The sequence below is a fragment of the Erpetoichthys calabaricus genome, chromosome 8 (genome assembly GCF_900747795.2).
Source record: "Erpetoichthys calabaricus chromosome 8, fErpCal1.3, whole genome shotgun sequence".
Lineage (NCBI taxonomy): Eukaryota > Metazoa > Chordata > Cladistia > Polypteriformes > Polypteridae > Erpetoichthys > Erpetoichthys calabaricus.
The window spans coordinates 100,387,363-100,406,590 of record NC_041401.2 but is presented as its reverse complement, the minus strand read 5'-3'; the positions used below and the strand labels follow the sequence as shown (position 1 = coordinate 100,406,590).

The window sequence follows — 19,228 nt, the reverse complement described above, 5'->3', positions numbered from 1 at the left end:
CTTCGGTTTCTAACCTTAATTTAAAGGCACCATGCCCCGATTTGCTGTCCAATAGTGGAATAGAAGGGCTAGAGTTTAAAGGCTTCATGCCCCAAGGTGCTTTGCAATAAAAATGAGTGTTTGGTTTGTAACCATTTGTGAAAAGGCCATAATTTCATAAGCCACTATTGTGCACTCTGCTACCTCAGTCTCCAACAGCAAAGCCTAGAAGTGACTTCAAGTCTAAGTTGCTTGGTTTGTTGCCTGCACTTACAGAAAGGGTCACTGAATGCTTCTCATGCCTGTGGGTGCATCGGTGTTCTAAAGAAGTGTGGCACAGCATTCTTAAATGCTTTAGCTCCAGTGCCATGAACATATTCAGCACACATCAGCAATTGCAATGCCAAATTAAATAAAACTGATATCTGACGTTGAAATGCAATGAGGTGGTGCAAACCACCATTAAAGATGTGCTTGTGCTTCATTCTGTGAGAGCTACACATTTCAAAGCAAAGATGTTGTGGAGCCAAAAATATATGCAGCTGGTAAATGAACAACATATTCAATGATAACTTAAGCTCACTGGTTCTATCTAGCAAGTCATACTTAGTGAGCAGTGCAGTCAGTAGGATTATTATAAGGCCCATGATACACATGGGACAAAGAAAACTTAATGGAAAGGTAAACTAATGTTCCAGTTACCCATATAGAGTAAAAGAAAACATAACACATGTGAAGTATACAAGTTCTGCCTTTTCATAGGAACATGATCCACTGCCCAGTGATTCAATATTCTGCTTTACATCTGCTCTCCTCCCGTTCCATTGTCATTTAAATCAACTGTTAACAGTGATATTAACATTAATGGAGATCCCAAGTCTCCAACATAGCTCATCCACATGGACTAAAAGAAAAACAAAAAACAAATTAAAAAAAGTATTGTATTTTACTAGAAACCTTAATATGTCCACTGTATGTATGCCCTGCAAACAGTCAAAAATAATCTACAGAAACTGTACAATTCAGCACCGTTTTATTATTTGGACACAACCTAGGTCAACTTTTGGTCAACACAGATACGCCTGCTTGTATATTTTTAATTTTTTCTGTCAGATGGACACAACCTAGGGCTCCTGGTAAACAGCCTTGATTGCTGTTACATTTTTGACTACTTTATTTTTCTCAGGTAGACATAAACCAGAAATATCATAGTTAAAAACCATGCCTAAGACCGTTTCTAATTAATGTTTTGTTTTGGGCCAAATTTCCCTCCAGTCACCTTTGCCAAGCCTGCTGCTTAGCAGCGAGGCGGTGGCCTTTGCCACAATTCTTCTGCATCCAAGGGCTCATAGGTGCGCACGTCACCTTTGGCTCCCCTATTTTTCTAAAGAGTTACCTTAAGAACACTTGGTACAAAACAGCTAAGTGCTTTTCTGTTGGTGCATCAAAGAATCAAATCAGACAGTATTAAAAAAAGAAACTGAAAAGGATAATTTGTGCTAAAATAGGTTCTGCAGCTGTCCAACACATAAAGAAATACTAACACATATCAGTCAAATGTGTAGAAGCATGATGAGGCATCCAGGAATTAATGTTAAGAAAAAGGATGGACACACACAAACACAATACAGTCAAATAAACCCCAAAATAAACCTGTTATGACAATAATAAAATTGAGTTATGAATGCACCATGTAATGTTTTCATAACTGGCTTTTCTTATTATTACTTTTTATCTTCTCTTGAAATAATATAAATGACATTTTCAAAATAGTCTTCAGTTCATTAATATACATGTATGACAACTAAATCTTGTAAATATTACCCAATACTGCCGGCAGTCTATCAATCTAAAAAAAAACAAAAAAAAAAAAAAAAAAAATTGCCCCCCTTTTTAATTATTTTCTAACCAAAAAACTTCAAATAAAAATACAGCACCTATAAATAAGCTAAAACAATAAGAAACAAAATTCATTATATACTGCAATAATCTATTGTAAGTCTTGTAAAATATGGCATAAAAAGGAACCTACAAACATCAAACGTTGGTGAAGCCATTGATGGATAAACGCAGCTTATTAAAAAGAAAGGGTGGCAGTTGTGCACTCTACATGTGCAAGGTACATACAAAAAAGAAAAAAAAAAGAAAAAGAAAACTCACACAAACCTAGAAAATCTTGCTTGTGTCACAAATTGCTCTCGTGCACACCCACACTCTCAACTATACAACATTCTCACACACATACGGGCAAAGAGAGGCATGAGGCACAGTAGAGTTGAAGATGTGCGTCTTAGAGGGGCCAGGCATTGGTTGCAGTTTAGAGGTGCATATTTTTTGTTCATGTGTAAAACTATATACACATATTACGATGGGGTAAACAAATAAAAGGATATTTACACAGGGTAGAAATTGATGTAAGAGGTTGAGTTTTTGCTTGCAATAATGTCTTACTAGGTACACATTATGAGTAATTCTATCCCCGACAACTGTGTAAACAAAAAGCAAAGGTATCCCAAGTCTTACCTTGCCGCCAGTCTTGAACTAATGGCTCCCAGTTTTACTTCCACTTTAGTTTAATGTCGATAAGCAAAAGCATACATTGCACATAATGGATCAGTAGCCCCAACATGAAAGTGGTACATGAGTAAAACTGATCCAAAACTTAAATTTTTTTATTGGCTTATTGCAAATAATTAGCTGCTTTGCTTATAGTACTTCACAAAAATGTCAGATTTATGGTCACCTGCATGTCTTCCTTTGGTGTCAGATCCAAACAGATTCCAGTGAAATAGAAAATCAACATACACAACAGTTCAAATTATAATTAAACTTACTCTACATAGATTGCCACAGTAGCTCTGAAAGTTGTATTATAAATAAATCAACTGGCAATGGTAGTAATTGCACCACCTTAACTTTCAACACAAGGGTGTTCTGTATTCATAATATTACAAAGTCTAAAAGTGATTACTTTTACAAAACAGCTATAAAGGATGGTTCAGGTTTAAGGGGAACAAAAAAAATAAGATTAAATATAAAAGTAGTACTTATATCTGATTTTTTCTTTTGAAAAAAATTTGCAATAACATGTACTACACTCAGCTCTACTACCCTTCCATATTTAGAAAGTTGTTTTCAGAGTCTAACCTCATCACCTCTGACCATGCAACCCAGGGGTGATACCTAAATTTGTATGGATTTGAAGCAGTTTTTCTTTGGGTTAAAACATTTAAAAAAAAGTGTCATTTAAAATGTCCAGAATTCTTGACATTTTTGAAAGCAAATGCCATCAATGTATCCTGTGTAAATATCCCTTAAGACATTTCCTTAGGTCCTGAGAAATACTCCATATCAAAAATAAAGAACACAAACAATTTGAAGGGACTCCCAATGGCCAAAACAGACAAACAGCTAACATATGAACACTAGTTTAAATGAGATATAGGGCAGGAGAGGCAAGCAAAGTGAAACCCAAAGAGAGCCATCTGTTTTAACATTGCTTGCTCTTTCTATAATGTAGCTGTATCTTAAAACACTAAACCTTAATAGATTGCTTCAGTCTCTTCTGTCTGTTTTGAACATCTAGGCTCTTTGGGATGTGCACACTGTGCTGTTTCAATGCAGCTATAAGAAAGATGCTTGGAAATGGGACAAACAATGCCACAAGCAAGCCCAACGCCATGCTTCACAACTGTGCCAAACAGCACTCCTGCCCATGAGGTCTGAACAGCGTGTTTTGTGGTTAGAGGATAAAAAGCAGGTTCTTTTCTGTCTTTTCCTTTTTTTTAAATAGCTAAGCTTAAATATTTTCTCAATCTGTTCATGTCTCCTGATTTTGGCCTAAAATGGAGTGTATTTCAAAAAAACTCTCCCCCTTTTAATGACCTAGTAGTCAATTAAAGCTATGAAACAAATGTGCACTACATATCAAGAATTCTAGTCCACTCACAAGAAAACACTAAAATCAGCTACTACAAATTGATTTTTATCCTGACATAGCCGTTTTTAGTTAAAAAATAAGTGAAATGAATGTGTCTTTTCCCAAAGTTTTAAACATCAAGTGTTTTTCCCCCAAAATACTTAGGAGTTCCACAAACTAGTGTGTTTAGAGTCAACAGACTGTGCAATCTCTTAGTGGCAACCAAACAGCTATAAAACTGGTTTTTCTTTTACACACGCAAAAAAAGTGTTCCTTTTATCCTTTTCTTCTTAAAGTAGTTGATAGTGTACTGGAACATCAACGCCATTAAATGGCAGCATCAGGGGAAAAGAAAAAGAAGAAAAAAGTAGCTTGTGGGGAGCATGTATTTATGAAGATCCCTCCCCCATTTACATATATGTATATATATATATATATATATATATATATATATATATATATATATATATATATTTATATATATATATACTTGGGATTCTTATTTCATTTTCTTGCTCATTCTTTGACACCAAAGAACAAAAAAAGGGGAAAAAACCCAAAATGCACGCACACACACACGCACGACAAGGCAAACGCTGTAACAGTTATTCAGCTCAACAGTGTGAAGAAAATTCACGCAGAAAACAATTATTCAAAAACATTTTTGAGGGCAACATGCCCTCTTTGCAGAGAAAAAAATTGCTTCTTAAGTTTTTTTCTTCTGAAAACTGCATGGTATCCTAGGATTTTAATGCTCCTTAGGGTCTCTGGTTCTCCTTTTCAGTTAGGCTTCTAAATCTTTTTGCACCATTTGGCCTATGGTGGGAAGGCCCTGTGGCCAGCAGGGCATTAAGTGCTTCACAAATAAAAACCAGACGGAGGTCCTTGTAGTTTTTTTAAGATTCCCTCACTTCTGAATTCCAACTGACCTTTTTCTTCACTTTTCTGCCAGGCTTTGCCTCTGCAAAAAAGACTGCATGAATGTTTAAAAAAATACAAAAACAACAAAAAAAGCCCCCAAACATCTCAAAACTCCCACTCAGAGGGCTCTTCTCGACTAGCAGCCTTCTCTAAGCGATGGATGATGTTGTTTAGGTTGGCAGCCTTTTTTTTGCGCAGACTGCTATCCCTGGGATTCTTGGCAGAGGCTGGAGTTGTCTCTGGAAAGCTGAACAAGCTCTGGAGGGCACCACCCTTGTGGCCACTGGTGCCGGGTATACTGGATGCTGAGGTAGTGGCGTCCTGCAGGGCAGGGGAGCGGTTGGGAGTTTGGGTTCCTCCTTCTTCTCTGGAGTCAGGACCCTCTCCCTCTGAAGTCACCCCACAGTCATCAGGCCCCAAGGCAACTCCTGGTCTGCTTTCCATAGTTCCATCAGACTCAGTGCCATCACAACTGTCCCGTTCACCACTGGTCTTACAGGCTCGAGATGTAGGAGAGCCACTCTCAGTAGGTGCACCTTGGCTGCCTGCCTGGATTTCCTCAATGAAGAGCTCCCTGCGGATCCTGGACCTGTGGGGCACCAAAATGAAAACAGAATAGAATTAAGTTTTTAGAATTGTGACTAAATGAATGTACCTAGAACAAATACTTTTCAGTATGTCTCTTATATTTGTCTTAGCTTTTCTTGACAAAGAAAGATGTCTAAGTGACCATCAAGACTAGAAGATATCCTAGAGGCTACCAATGACTAACTCAAGTGAAACCCTCTATGTGAGCATTTGGTACATTTTCCATGTAAAGTAAGGAGGAATAAAAAGCAAGGCAACACTGTATATTACTTTTGCCAAAGAGTATTTGGATGACAAATGAAAGGCAAAAAGGAGAAAAGAAATGTCAGAAATCAGTAAGACAGAAATGGAAGGCTAGAATAAAATAAGTACAGGTGAAGAAGGAATCAAAGTCACAATTTATAGGAAGGATAAGGTCACAAGGAAATGTTATTACATTTACAGTATGTGCTTCATAAGTTTATTCACAAAGGACTCAGGATTAAGTGAAGTGTGCAGATGAAAGTATACAGTTAATTTTAACCCCTTTTCACTTTTGTCCAGTTAAAGAAGGCAACATACTGACATGCATAGTTGTTCCTCACCAAATCTGAAAGCTGGAATAGACATGGTAACTAAAATTGTCAGGAAGGATTCTCTCTCACATGCCACTTTTAAGTCTTCTAGTATCACCTCGGATTCAGACTGAATGTAGTCTAGACAGCTTTGGAAGAAGTAATCAAAATTTCTAGTATGCACTAAATATAGAATTTTTCACATTGTTAAGCTGTACTGGGCATGACTTAGGTACAAGTCAACTTGGATCAACATAGCTTCTGACAACCCCTGTGTTTTACCATCTTAATGGCAATGAAAGAGCGTAGGCTATTAGTGTGATCTGCATTCCATCATCCAAAAATACAAATGAGTCAAAATTTGCCAAAATGGCAGAATGATTTTATATTACTTACTGAACAAAACTTATGTAAGAAAATTACTGACCTTTCACCTGAAAAAACCGCCACCAAAAAAATTTTGTCTCCCTGTTTTTTTACTTTATGACATAACGGTAGCTGTTATGACCAACAAAAATCATTAGGTAAAAGTAACCCTGAGTGAACAAATAACCCACAATATAGGGGGACATATTTCATTCATAGATTAAAGAAAGTGATGAAATGTCTATTAATCTATGTGAAAAGGGAATTGCCCCATAACTAAATAATTGGCTTTGTAATCTTCAGCTAGAATACCAGCAACCAGGTATTTCCAGCAGTTAATTGCTTAGTCTTTCACACCACTATTGAAAACGTTTTGGCCCTCTCTTCCTTTTAAAAGACTGCTGCAAGTCACACAAGTGTGGATTTTCAAATATGAACTTCTCACATCAGGTCATATAAAACCTCACTAGAGTTTATGTATGCACTTTGACTAAGCTATTTCATTTTGAGGTAGGAGAAGCCTGTTGATCCCTAGAGGGTACTGTATCATGATTACCACCTGGCAAGACTGTCTCAAATCTTTTTAGTTGGACAACATGATTCAGTGGAGATCCACTGCTTCAGAAATGACTTTTTACCTCACCAAATCACATTAACTTTTTTTCTGTAGATTTGTTTGGAGTTTCTTTTACTAGTGGCATGAAGACTGTAACCACGGCACTTAAACATTTTAATATTATTTTCCTTTTAATTAGGAAGAGTTGGCTATAACAATAACTTTTTAACAACTGAAGATATGAATGTGTCATTACCCTGTACACAAAAAGAACTACAAATATTTGGTGCTTTTTTCTCTCAGACTGTCACCCTGTATACACATGTAAGACAAAGTTGGAATTGCACAATTGTCTAAAATGTTTTGTATGCTGTTGCATTAACAGTACTCTTCCCTGGAACCAAAGGACCTAGCACAATCCCTGAAAAACAATCTTTGACCATCATTTCTCTTCCACCAAACTTTATTATATTCACTGGGCAGTCTGAAAGGCACCATTGTTCTGGAATCTGTCAAATTCATCAATCAGACTTTAAGACAATGAAGCGTAATACATCATTACAGAGAACACATTTCCGCTACTCCAGAGTCCAATGGCAGCATACTTTACACCACTGCAGCTGTTGCTTGATGTTGCATATAGTGATCTTAGGCTTGCGGGCAGTTGCTCAGCCATGGAAATCCATTTCATGAAGCACCCAATGCACAGTTCTTGTGCTGATGTTGCTTCCAGAACCAGTTTGGAACTCTGCTATGAATGACGCTAACAGACGATTGTCAATGTGTAGACTCTATGTGTTTCAGTACTCATTGGCCTCACTCTGAGAGTTTGAATGGTCTACAACTTCAAGGCCTGGCTGTTGTTGATCCTAGACACTTCCACTTCACAATAACAGCACTTATATTTGACCAGGGAAGACCTAGCACAGCAGAAATTTCACGTAAATTGCAAAGTGGAACTTTATAATAGTGCAGTGTTTTAACATCGCTGAGCTTTTCAGTTCGACCCTTTCTACTGCCAATGTTTGTCAATGGAGACTGAATGGCCATGTGCTTTATTTTATTAACCTGCGTCCACATACTTTGGTCATACAATGCACCGGTGCTACAGTTGTGCTTGAAAGTTTGTGAACCCTTTACAATTTTCTATATTTCTGCATAAATATGACCTAAAACATCATCAGATTTTCACTCAAGTCCTAAAAGTAGATAAAGAGAAACCAGTTAAACAAATGAGACAAAAATATTATACTTGGTCATTTATTTTTTAAGGAAAATGATCGAATATTACATATTTGTGAGTGGCAAAAGTATGTGAACCTTTGCTTTCAGTATCTGATGTGACCCCCTTTTGCAGCAATAACTGCAACTAAACATTTCCGGTAACTGTTGATCAGTCCTGCACACCGGCTTGGAGGAATTTTACCCATTCCTCCGTACAGAACAGTTTCAACTCTGGGATGTTGGTGGGTTTCCTCACATTAACTGCTCGCTTCAGGTCCTTCCACAACATTTCGATTGGATTAAGGTCAGGACTTTGACTTGGCCATTCCAAAACATTAAGTTTATTCTTCTTTAACCATTCTTTGGTAGAACAACTTGTGTGCTTAGGGTCGTTGTCGTGCTGCATGACCCACCTTCTCTTGAGATTCAGTTCAGGGATAGATGTCCTGACATTTTCCTTTAGAATTCTCTGATATAATTCAGAATTCATTGTTCCATCAATGAAGGCAAGCCGTCCTGGCCCAGATGCAGCAAAACAGACCCAAACCATGATACTACCACCACCATGTTTCACAGATGGGATAAGGTTCTTATGCTGGAATGCAGTGTTTTCCTTTCTCCAAACATAGCACTTTTCATTTACACCAAAAAGTTCTATTTTGGTCTCATCCGTCCACAAAACATTCTTTCAATAGCCTTCTGGTTTGTCCACGTGATCTTTAGCAAACTGCAGACGAGCAGCAATGTTTTTTTTGGAGAGCAGAGGCTTTCTCCTTGCAACCCTGCCATGCACACCATTGTTGTTCAGTGTTCTCCTGATGGTGGACTCCTGAACGTGAACATTAGCCAATGTGAGAGAGGCCTTCAGTTGCTTAGAAGTTACCCTGGGGTCCTTTGTGACCTAGATGACTATTACACGCCTTGCTCTTGGAGTGATCTTTGCTGGTTGACCACTCCTGGGGAGGGTAACGATGGTCTTGAATTTCCTCCATTTGTACACAATCTGTCTGACTGTGGATTGGTGGAGTCCAAACTCTTTAGAGATGGTTTTGTAACCTTTTCCAGCCTGATGAGCATCAACAACTCTTTTTCTGAGGTCCTCAGAAATCTCCTTTGTTCGTGCCATGATACACTTCTACAAACATGTGTTGTGAACAGTAGACTTTGATAGATCCCTGTTCTTTAAATAACACAGGGTGCCCACTCCCATTGATTGAAAACACCTAACTCTACTTTCAACTTCAAACTAACTGCTAATCCTAGAGGTTCACATACTTTTGCCTCTCACAAATATGTAATATTCGATCATTTTCCTCAATAAATAAATGACCAAAGTATAATATTTTTGTCTCATTTGTTTAACTGGTTTCTCTTTATCTACTTTTAGGACTTGAGTGAAAATCTGATGATGTTTTAAGTCATATTTATGCAGAAATATAGAAAATTCTAAAGGGTTCACAAACTTTCAAGCACAACTGTATGTAACATAATGCTTGTATAATAATCAATCAATATGGCAAACAAACAAAATACAAATGTCATACTCATCTTCAAAAGCATTTCAGTTTATAAACTGAGCATTGTGGGCTTGTGATCAGATTTTTGAGTAAAGACGCACTCACACTGTAGTTAAACCAAAGACAGTTTTAAATGATTAATCAGAATAATGATGTCTGATCCGTATTTTAAGAATATTTTGCTGAGATCAAGCAAATTAAAAATTATTTGAAGACTTTTTATGTAAGCATGTTAACAAAAAGACTTTATTTTATAGTTGTGAAAAAATCAAGTCCAAGAACAGATTCACACTTAGCAATTTTGATAAAATGTAAGATACCAAAATAAACTACATTAGCCCTGCTGCAGCCAACACAAATGTTAATAGTGGAGTTCATATAGTCACTGCTCCGAAACATGCTAGGACAACATTATACAGTACTATTTTAAATGAACAAATTATAACAAAACCTAGTTTAACATGGCTTAGGTTGATAGTGGAAAGAGCCTCAATTTATTGCAAACTGGGGGTAGGTAGAACACAACTCAGTTTGAGTGAATTTATATTCTAAGAAAATAATTCATGGTTTAGTTTGCAGGCAAGGAAAGACAAAAAGAATGCCAAATAAAGATCAAGTGGTATTGATCATTTCTTCTGATCACTTGACGCGAGAGTGGACAATGCTAACCTACACGGTTTGCAAGAAACCTTACAGAGAAGGACAAGTTAAAGAGTACTAGATAGTCTAAGGAAATAGAGGGCATGTCAAAGATGATAGGGATATCAGAATCATATTTGTTATAACTAGTTAATAAATCTCTAAGTCTGACGAAAGCTCAAAAACCTGTACCAAATGCAACAAGTCAAACTGAGCAATGTGACATATGAAGGTCACTTATGACAGATAGAAAATGAACTGCACCAAATTCTTGTCTCCAAGTTTTATATATGATCCATGAGACACCTTTCCTTTGTGTGTATAGCATAATCCCACTGAAAATGATGGTTAAGTCTTAATTGGATTGCTGGATGTGCAAAAAGGAATGGTGTGGACCTGTACTTCACCTCACCCAACTTACCTGTAGTTGTGGAACCAGTTAATGACAGTGCTTGTTTTGAGGTTGAGTTGGTTAGCAAGTTCCTCAATGGTTTTAGGGGAAGGGTAGGGCTTTTGCTGGTAAGCTCGCTTGAGAGCCTCCTTCTCTTCAGGGGCCAGTACAACACGAGGCTTTTTCAGCTGATGATGCTGGTGCTGGGGGCTGGCTCCTTGACTGTAGTCGATTGTGGTCAAACTGCTGTCGACAGGTTGGCTGTCACTTACTGAACTATGACGTCGCTTCATGTAAGCTAGAAAATAAAATGTAGTCAAATAAAGATAAGTGATCAGGTTTAATACAAATTAAACAATACTAAACTGTGTATTTAAAAGCTGTTTAACTAAATTATATACAGTATTTATCTATTTCTATTCACTAGGATAAAAGCTGTATATGGTTTCCTTATAGGACTTGCAAGATATGAGCATTTCAATTTTTTTTAATTTTACAATATATAATGAAGTTTACAGCCAAGTACTATATACTGTACATGAAATGTATTGTGATGGGGTCAAAATTATATAATTATGATAGGAAAAAGCCTGTGCTAAATGTGTGTGATTTTTATTTATAATCATCAAGATGAAAACCAAATAATACCCAAAAAAATAAATAGCACTTCTGAGATGCTTCTACTTGTAATACAGTATACTGGAGACACGCTGAAAGCACCTCTTATTTTCTATAACAAGGAGTCAATATATGTGAAAAAATGAACAAAATAATTTTTTGCATCAATTAAAGCAAAGTTGACTAGTTTCTAATTACAAAATCAATACTATTAGGTAATGTGATTCCATAAAATAAAATAGCAATTATGAAATTGAATTATCTTCAAAAAATACTTTGTCTGAAAATCGTAAATTTTGCATCTGTTACGATACATGATGTTGTGATAGCTGAGAAAAATTTTGTATCTCATGTTTACAAGGAGAATGGAGATATCTAAATTCCTGACACAATAGTTAAAACATCATACAACAGCAAACAATATCAAAATGTCCAATACAAAATGCATAATCCTAGAGCTGCATAGTCTTAATGTTATGTATCTAGATAAATGCTCAAAATGTCTCAAACACTTGTAAATTATTAAATAAACAATTTCCTTTAAATAATCTTGTGAATGACAGTGAAGCATCCTCAAAAGACAAGATTTTGTGTTAAAGAACTGTATCCCTCTTTATTCACTGGTGGCTATATTTACATTCATAGTGGTAAATCACAACCACAATACTATAGGATTTTTCAAAATGAAACTACACTAATGAATTGACCGTCTGCTTGTTGAATCATCTTAGACTACACAAATATAAGCTATACTTTCAACCAGGTAATGTTTTCACTTGTTTGTCTTTCAGCCTTTAATCTTTAAATGCATACCCCTCTCAGACAATACTTCGCAATGTTTATGTCATGTGAAGTGTCTTGATAGCTAAGAAATAAGCCACTGTTGGGTAAGACGCCTGACCTATGGTTCGGTTTGTTTGGTGTTGGTCAAGCTGTGTCCTGAGTCAGCTGCAATGTATCAGGAATTTGTTTGCCTCCGTTTTTCATAAAAGACATGAGATTAGAAAGTGTTTTGGGTCATCACTACAAACAAAGAGGAGTGAATAACAGATAAAATTTTAAGGTGGGGTACTCATTTTAGATTGAAATTGAACTAAAACATGAATTACATTGCTTACTGAATAACTGGATATGACTCTCTTTATGGTGTTAATGCCAGTTATGGGCGCATAACAGCTGACTTTATCCCAAACTGATTGCAATTGAAAATTTCCTGACAAAGAGTATTTAAGTGCTATGATGTTTAAACCAGCTAACCAGGACATATGTTTCTCTTTTGGGAATAAACAAAACAAGAAGTCTTTCCCAAAGACTGAAAATAGAATTGAAAACAGAAGGTAGCCTTTCAGAAGGGTTATGAGTTGTTTTTAAGCAATACGTTTTATCAGTATCATAGATTGACAAGAATTACAAAGAGTAGTTCACCAGAATTATTATATTTTACCATAGCCAAAACACTAGCAAAACAATGGAGTCGAGACAAAAGAGCTTCAAGTTCAAGATTATTTTACTGTGCTTATTCACTAATCAAATCCTTATCTTGGACAAAGGGGTTCCTGTGCTGCACTGATATTTATTAGAAAGTCTTTATGACCCACTTGTTGCACTTTCTACAATGGCACTGTGACACACAAAATATTTAAAAGAGACAAATTGAACTAAAATCTTTCTCAAACAAAAAAATACAGTACAAAGTCATACAGTACATCAAAACAAAGCTTGAAAATTAAACTTCAAAAATACAGAATCCTCATGAACAAAAAAATTATTCAAAGCACAAAAGATTTTAACCTCCCATACACTACTGAATCTTCTGAAACTAGTAATTCTTCTTCTTTTCCCTGCTTCTCAGTCTCTTAACTTTCTTAGTTCTCCATGGCAGCTACCAGTATTCAAACATACAACAAACCAGTGAGTTTAGCTTTCCATCCAGAATTTATTTTCTTTTTTACTCTAGTTCATAAGAATTATGAACTCTTTGAAATCACTTTATTATTTTTTTTATCCAGCTCCTCCTGATTCACCAGTACAACAAATCCCCCACATATGATATACAGTTCAACTCATCTTGATGTCTAGTTATGCAAGACATTGAGCTTTTGGGGAGCTTTCCCCTATTTTTGGCCATCTAGACCCAAGAAATCCGAATTTTTAGGCCATATTGTGCAGAGGAAATTACACTCTACAGATAAACAGTAAACTAATAGGTGTTTTCAGCAAAAAAATGGGGGCTGGTAATATAGGCAAGTGGAGTGTTGGTTTCTGCTACTTCAAGGCTGCTGATCATGAATATGATAATAGTTTTGATATTCGATTCTTTACCAGTGATCCTAATAATAATAATACATTTTAAGAGCCACTTCCAGGAGTTAAAAAATAATGAATTTCATCTATAAGCATATGAGGTATTGTTTTAGACTAGGTGTGTCCAACTCCGGTCCTGGTGGGTCGAAGTGACAGTAGGTGTTCATTTTAACCATCTTCTTAATTAGTGAGACGTTTTTGCTGCCAATTAACTTGATTTGCCTTAGTTTTAAGCGATGTGACTCAGACCCCTTAGTTGTTTCTTTTTCCTTAATGAGCAGCCAAAAAATAATGAGACACAAAACAAGCCGCCACATGATCAGCTAACCTGAAAATAAAGAAAGGTGAAGGTCTCTGTCTTATTGGTCTGCTTAGGTCACCAAAACATCTTGACAGTGGTTTAAGAAAAAACAGAAACTCAGCAGACTGTTGTGGCAGAATGAGAGCAGCAACAAGTCACGATATTCAATAACAGCTTTAATGAACAGCAAGAACTGGCTTCTTGTTAAGAAATTGGTTGGAGTGAAATTGGCTGGAGTTTGACGTTCCAATTTAGCTGGTCATCTTTTGGCTCATTTCACGTCTCATTTCTGTTTGGCTGCCATTTAATGAAGAAACAAATTAATTCGGAGGACTGAAAACCGTAAAAACAAGGCTATTAAAATGAAAGGAAAAAGAGTTAATTAGCAGTGAAAACCGGTCGCTGATTAGGAAAGGGGCCAGAATGAAAACCTGCAGCCACTGCAGCCCACCAGGACCGGAGTTGGACATCCCTGTTTTAGACTATTTCAAGGTCAGTGATTACAAATATAAAGATATTTTGTATTTTTCCCCTATTATTAGCAGGAATATTTTGACTTTAAAAATTTAAAGCACATATTTTAATATTTCAAATATTATATTTGATGCAACTTTTTTTGTTTATTATATACGTCCGATGAAGTAAATCATTACATTTCTTATGAACACCCCAAATTAGGGTAGCTTATGCAAATTCAGATTTTTTCCAAATTAAATGTTAAATATCATTGCTAAGGACGTGCATACATTATTTGAAAACAAATATATGTAGCAATCACAATTCTGTTCCTCTTGCAATTTCTTTATACATATTTAACCACAGATTTTTTTAATTTATTTTTTCTGATACTGTCTGGTGCTTACATTTCCCTCTTTTATCAGTATAGTTTTGGAATAACTCAAGTCACATCACATAACGAAGAGAATGTACTTGATTATGATGTTTTTAAAAATGTAAAAATTTTAATTTTGAAGATTTTTAAAAGCCAGAGAAAATAAAATTCTACCTCGAACGTTTCTTCAATCATTAGTTATCGTCTTTCCTAAGAAAAATAAGGACTTACTACAATGTGCATCATACAGACCAATCTTATTTCTGAATAATGATGTTAAGATATTCTCCAAAGTTCTAGCTAGAAGGATTGAGAAACTGCTTCCTTTGGTAATATAACAAGTCAAAACCAGATTCATTAAAGTTAGTTTTCAATCTTTAACACCTGTTTAATGTAATGTATTCACCCATAAAGTCTAACACCCAGGTTTAATGGGACTACCACTTCACCACATTGCACAAATGTCGGTTTGGCCCAAACATACGTTCATGTGTATCAAACTGCAGTAATCCCTCGCTATATCGCGCTTCGCCTTTCGCGGCTTCACTCTATCGCGGATTTTATATGTAAGCATATTTAAATATATATCGCGGATTTTTTGCTGGTTCGCGGATTTCTGCAGACAATGGGTCTTTTAATTTCTGGTACATGCTTCCTCAGTTGGTTTGCCCAGTTGATTTCATACAAGGGACGCTATTGGCAGATGGCTGAGAAGCTACCCAACTTACTTTTCTCTCTCTCTCTCGCGCTGACTTTCTCTGATCCTGACGTAGGGGGATTGAGCAGGGGGGCTGTTCGCACACCTAGACGATAGGGACGCTCGTCTAAAAATGCTGAAAGATTATCTTCATGTTGCTACCTTCTGTGCAGCTGCTTCGTGAAGCGACATGCTGCACGGTGCTTCGCATACTTAAAAGCTCGATGGGCACGTATTGATTTTTGATTGTTTGTTTTTCTCTGTCTCTCTCTCTCTGCTCCTGACGGAGGGGGTGTGAGCTGCCGCCTTCAACAGCTTTGTGCTTACTTAAAAGCCAAACAGCCCTATTGATTTGTTTGCTATCCTCTCTCTTTCTGACAGTCTCTGCTCCTGACGCGCACTCCCGCGGTGCTTACTTAAAAGCCAAACAGCCCTATTGATTTGTTTGCTTTCCTCTCTCTTTCTGACAGTCTCTGCTCCTGACGCGCACTCCTTTGAAGAGGAAGATATGTTTGCATTCTTTTAATTGTGAGACGGAACTGTCATCTCTGTCTTGTCATGGAGCACAGTTTAAACTTTTGAAAAAGAGACAAATGTTTGTTTGCAGTGTTTGAATAACGTTCCTGTCTCTCTACAACCTCCTGTGTTTCTGTGCAAATCTGTGACCCAAGCATGACAATATAAAAATAACCATATAAACATATGGTTTCTACTTCGCAGATTTTCACCTTTCGTGGGGGGGTCTGGAACGCAACCCCCGCGATGGGGGAGGGATTACTGTACTGTATACCAGTCCAGAAGCTTCATTTCGTATTAACAACATTATTTCAGACTACTTTAAACTAGAACACAGTACTAGACAAGGATGCCCCTTATCAACACTGCTCTCTGCAATCACCACTGAGCCATTGGCTGTTCACTTTCAAAATGCATCTGAGATAAAGGGAAGGGGATTATCAGAAAAGGACTTGAACAGAAAATATCACTTTATGCAGATGACATAGTACTGTACATATAAGACCCACAAAATTCTGTGCCAGCAGTCCTAACAACACTAGCAGAATTTCAGAAGATATCTGGACCCAAAATTAATTTGAATAAAAGTGTGCTTTTTTTCCAGTGCTAGCACACAATATTAGATTGGACACCTTCCCTTTAATTATTGCAGATCGGTTTAAAAACCTAGGGGTAAAACTTAAACAAGACAAGACGTGCCAGCAAAGCAGTGGGTCCAGATGGAGTACAGCCACGACTGTTGATGGCCTGTGCGTTGGAGCTGGGGAGTCCTCTACAGCGCATCTTCAACCTGAGCCTGGAACAGGGGAGAGTCCTGAGGCTTTGGAAAACATCTTGCATCACACCTGTCCCAAAGGTATGACGTCCTAGTGAGCTGAATGACTTCAGGCCTGTCGCCCTGACGTCACATGTGATGAAGACCATGGAGTGGCTGCTGCTTCACCATCTGAGGTCACAGGTCCGAAACGCCCTCGACCCTATGCAGTTCGCATACCAGGAGAAGGTGGGAGCGGAGGATGCCATCATCTACATGCTACACCAATCCATCTCCCACTTGGACAGAGGCAGTGGTGCAGTAAGAATTATGTTTTTGGACTTCTCTAGCACCTTCAACAGCATCCAACCTCTGCTCCTTCGGGACAAGCTGACAGAGATGGGAGTAGATTCATACCTGGTGGCATGGATCGTGAACTATCTTACAGACAGACCTCAGTATGTGTGTCTCGGGAACTGCAGGTCTGACATTGTGGTCAGCGGCACAGGAGCGCCGCAGGGGACTGTGCTTTCTTCGGTCCTGTTCAAGAGAGGACAGAGCTGACTATACTTCCTTAGAAGTCTGGCGTTCTTTAACATCTGCAATAAGATGCTGCAGATGTTCTATCAGACAGTTGTTGCAAGCGCCCTCTTCTACGCGGTGTTGTGCTGGAGAGGTAGCATAAAGAAGAGGGACGCCTCACGCCTGGACAAACTGGTGAGGAAGGCAGGCTCTACTGTAGGCACGAAGGTGGATAGTTTGACATCTGTGGCAGAGCGACGGGTGCTCAGCAGGCTCCTGTCAATCATGGAGAATCCACTGCATCCACTGAACAGTATCATCTCCAGACAGTGGAGCAGCATCAGCGACAGACTGCTATCACTGTCCTGCTCCACTGACAGACTGAGGAGATCATTCCTCCCCCACACTATGCGACTCTTCAATTCCACAGGGGGTAAACGTTAACATTATATAATGTTATTGACTGTTATACCTGCCTCACACTCTCCACCTTGCATTTTTTAACTTCATTTTTATCACTCTTTAATTATTATTGTTTTTATCAGTATGCTGCTGCGGGAGTATGTGAATTTCCCCTTGGGGATTAATAAAGTATCTATCTATCTATCTATCTATCTATCTATCTATCTATCTATCTATCTATCTATCTATCTATCTATCTATCTATCTATCTATCTAAGATATGCATACTGTAGATGGTCTACCCTCCATCTCACTTTAGCAAGAAGAATGAATCAACACTGTCAAGATGAATATACTTCCCAAGATTCTTTATCCATTTCAAAACATCCCCATACACATTAACAAATCATTTAAGAAATTAAGATTCAATCATAACCTCATTTATTTAGAATTCAAAACATCCATGGATCCAAAGGGAGACTCTACAACAACATAAAGCAGAAGGTGGTATGGCACTACCAAACTTTCAATTTTATTAGTGGGAGGCAAATATACACGCTATAAATACCTGGACTTTGACAACTCAATTGTCCTTCATTTACTCAGAATATGGAACCAATGTAGGAAGCACCACAAGATAAAGAAGCTTTTATCTGTTGCACCTCTACATGATAACCACCTTTTCCCACCCTCTCAAACTTATACGGTTTTTAATGTTAGGAAAATGTACAGGATTAAATCATTTAGAGAACTGCATACAGATAATTTCTTTGCATCCTATGAACAATTACACTTCAAATATAACTTCCCATCACCACGATTTTTCCACTGCTTTCAAATTAGAAACTTTACTGAACAGAATCTGCCCAATTTTCCACACCTCCCCACCTATTTCTATTCCAGAAGATATATTGATCAGTCTTGAAGACTCCAATGGCATTTTTATAATATATAAGATTTTCAAGTCCTTTCCTTTAAGATCCCAGAGTACTGTGGGAAAAGGATTCCTTACTTAACATTTCAGAAAAGGAGTGGAAGGCAGCCATTCACAGAATTCACTCTAGCTCCATATATGCAAAGCATATGATTATTCAACTTAAAATCTCATTAAAAAATTGTCCAAAATGTTTCCAGGGCAAAACCCAGCCTGCGAACACTGAAATCGAGCTCCAGCCTCTAGCCTCACTGGGAAACACATTTTGGGCATGTACCAAAGTAACATCATTCTGGACCAAAATCTTTAAATTTCAGACAGCCTTGGTGTCACAATCACTCCTAATCTATTAACAGCTATGTTTGGTGTACTCCCAGATGTGCTTAAAGTGGAGAAGGACAAACAAACTGTGATTTCCTTTACCTTACTAGTAGCACATAGACTTACAGTATCTTGCTCAGCTGGAAGAATCCTAGCCCACCTCTTTTATGTCAGTGAGTAACTTATGTTATTTACTATTTAAACTTGGAAAACATCAAATTCTCACTTACTGGGTCTGTTCAAAACTTATTTAAAACCTGACAGGATCTAATCAATAACATTTTAAAATAAGCATTTATATTGGGGAAAAGGATTCCCTTCCCTCTTTTCTACTCTTAAAAGTTTTACTTTGGCTGTTAGCCTTCCACTCTTT

General features: G+C 37.4%; 1 protein-coding gene across 5 annotated transcripts in view; it reads right to left on the bottom strand.

The window, feature by feature from the left end:
• cux1b (cut-like homeobox 1b) overlaps nucleotides 1-19,228 on the bottom strand; it is a 559,925-nt gene that overhangs the window by 48,768 nt on the left and 491,929 nt on the right. For 4 of the 5 annotated variants that reach the window (XM_051930770.1, XM_051930772.1, XM_028807162.2 and 1 more), the window contains 2 exons: nucleotides 10,685-10,952; nucleotides 3,753-5,408 (listed from right to left, as the gene is read on the bottom strand). The exons of the other annotated variant lie outside the window; for it this stretch is intronic. In XM_051930770.1, coding sequence (XP_051786730.1) covers nucleotides 4,925-5,408; nucleotides 10,685-10,952 — 752 coding nt within the window. In that variant the 3' untranslated portion in view covers nucleotides 3,753-4,924. Of the gene's footprint in view, nucleotides 1-3,752; nucleotides 5,409-10,684; nucleotides 10,953-19,228 lie in introns of those variants that run through there. 5 annotated transcript variants of the gene reach the window in all.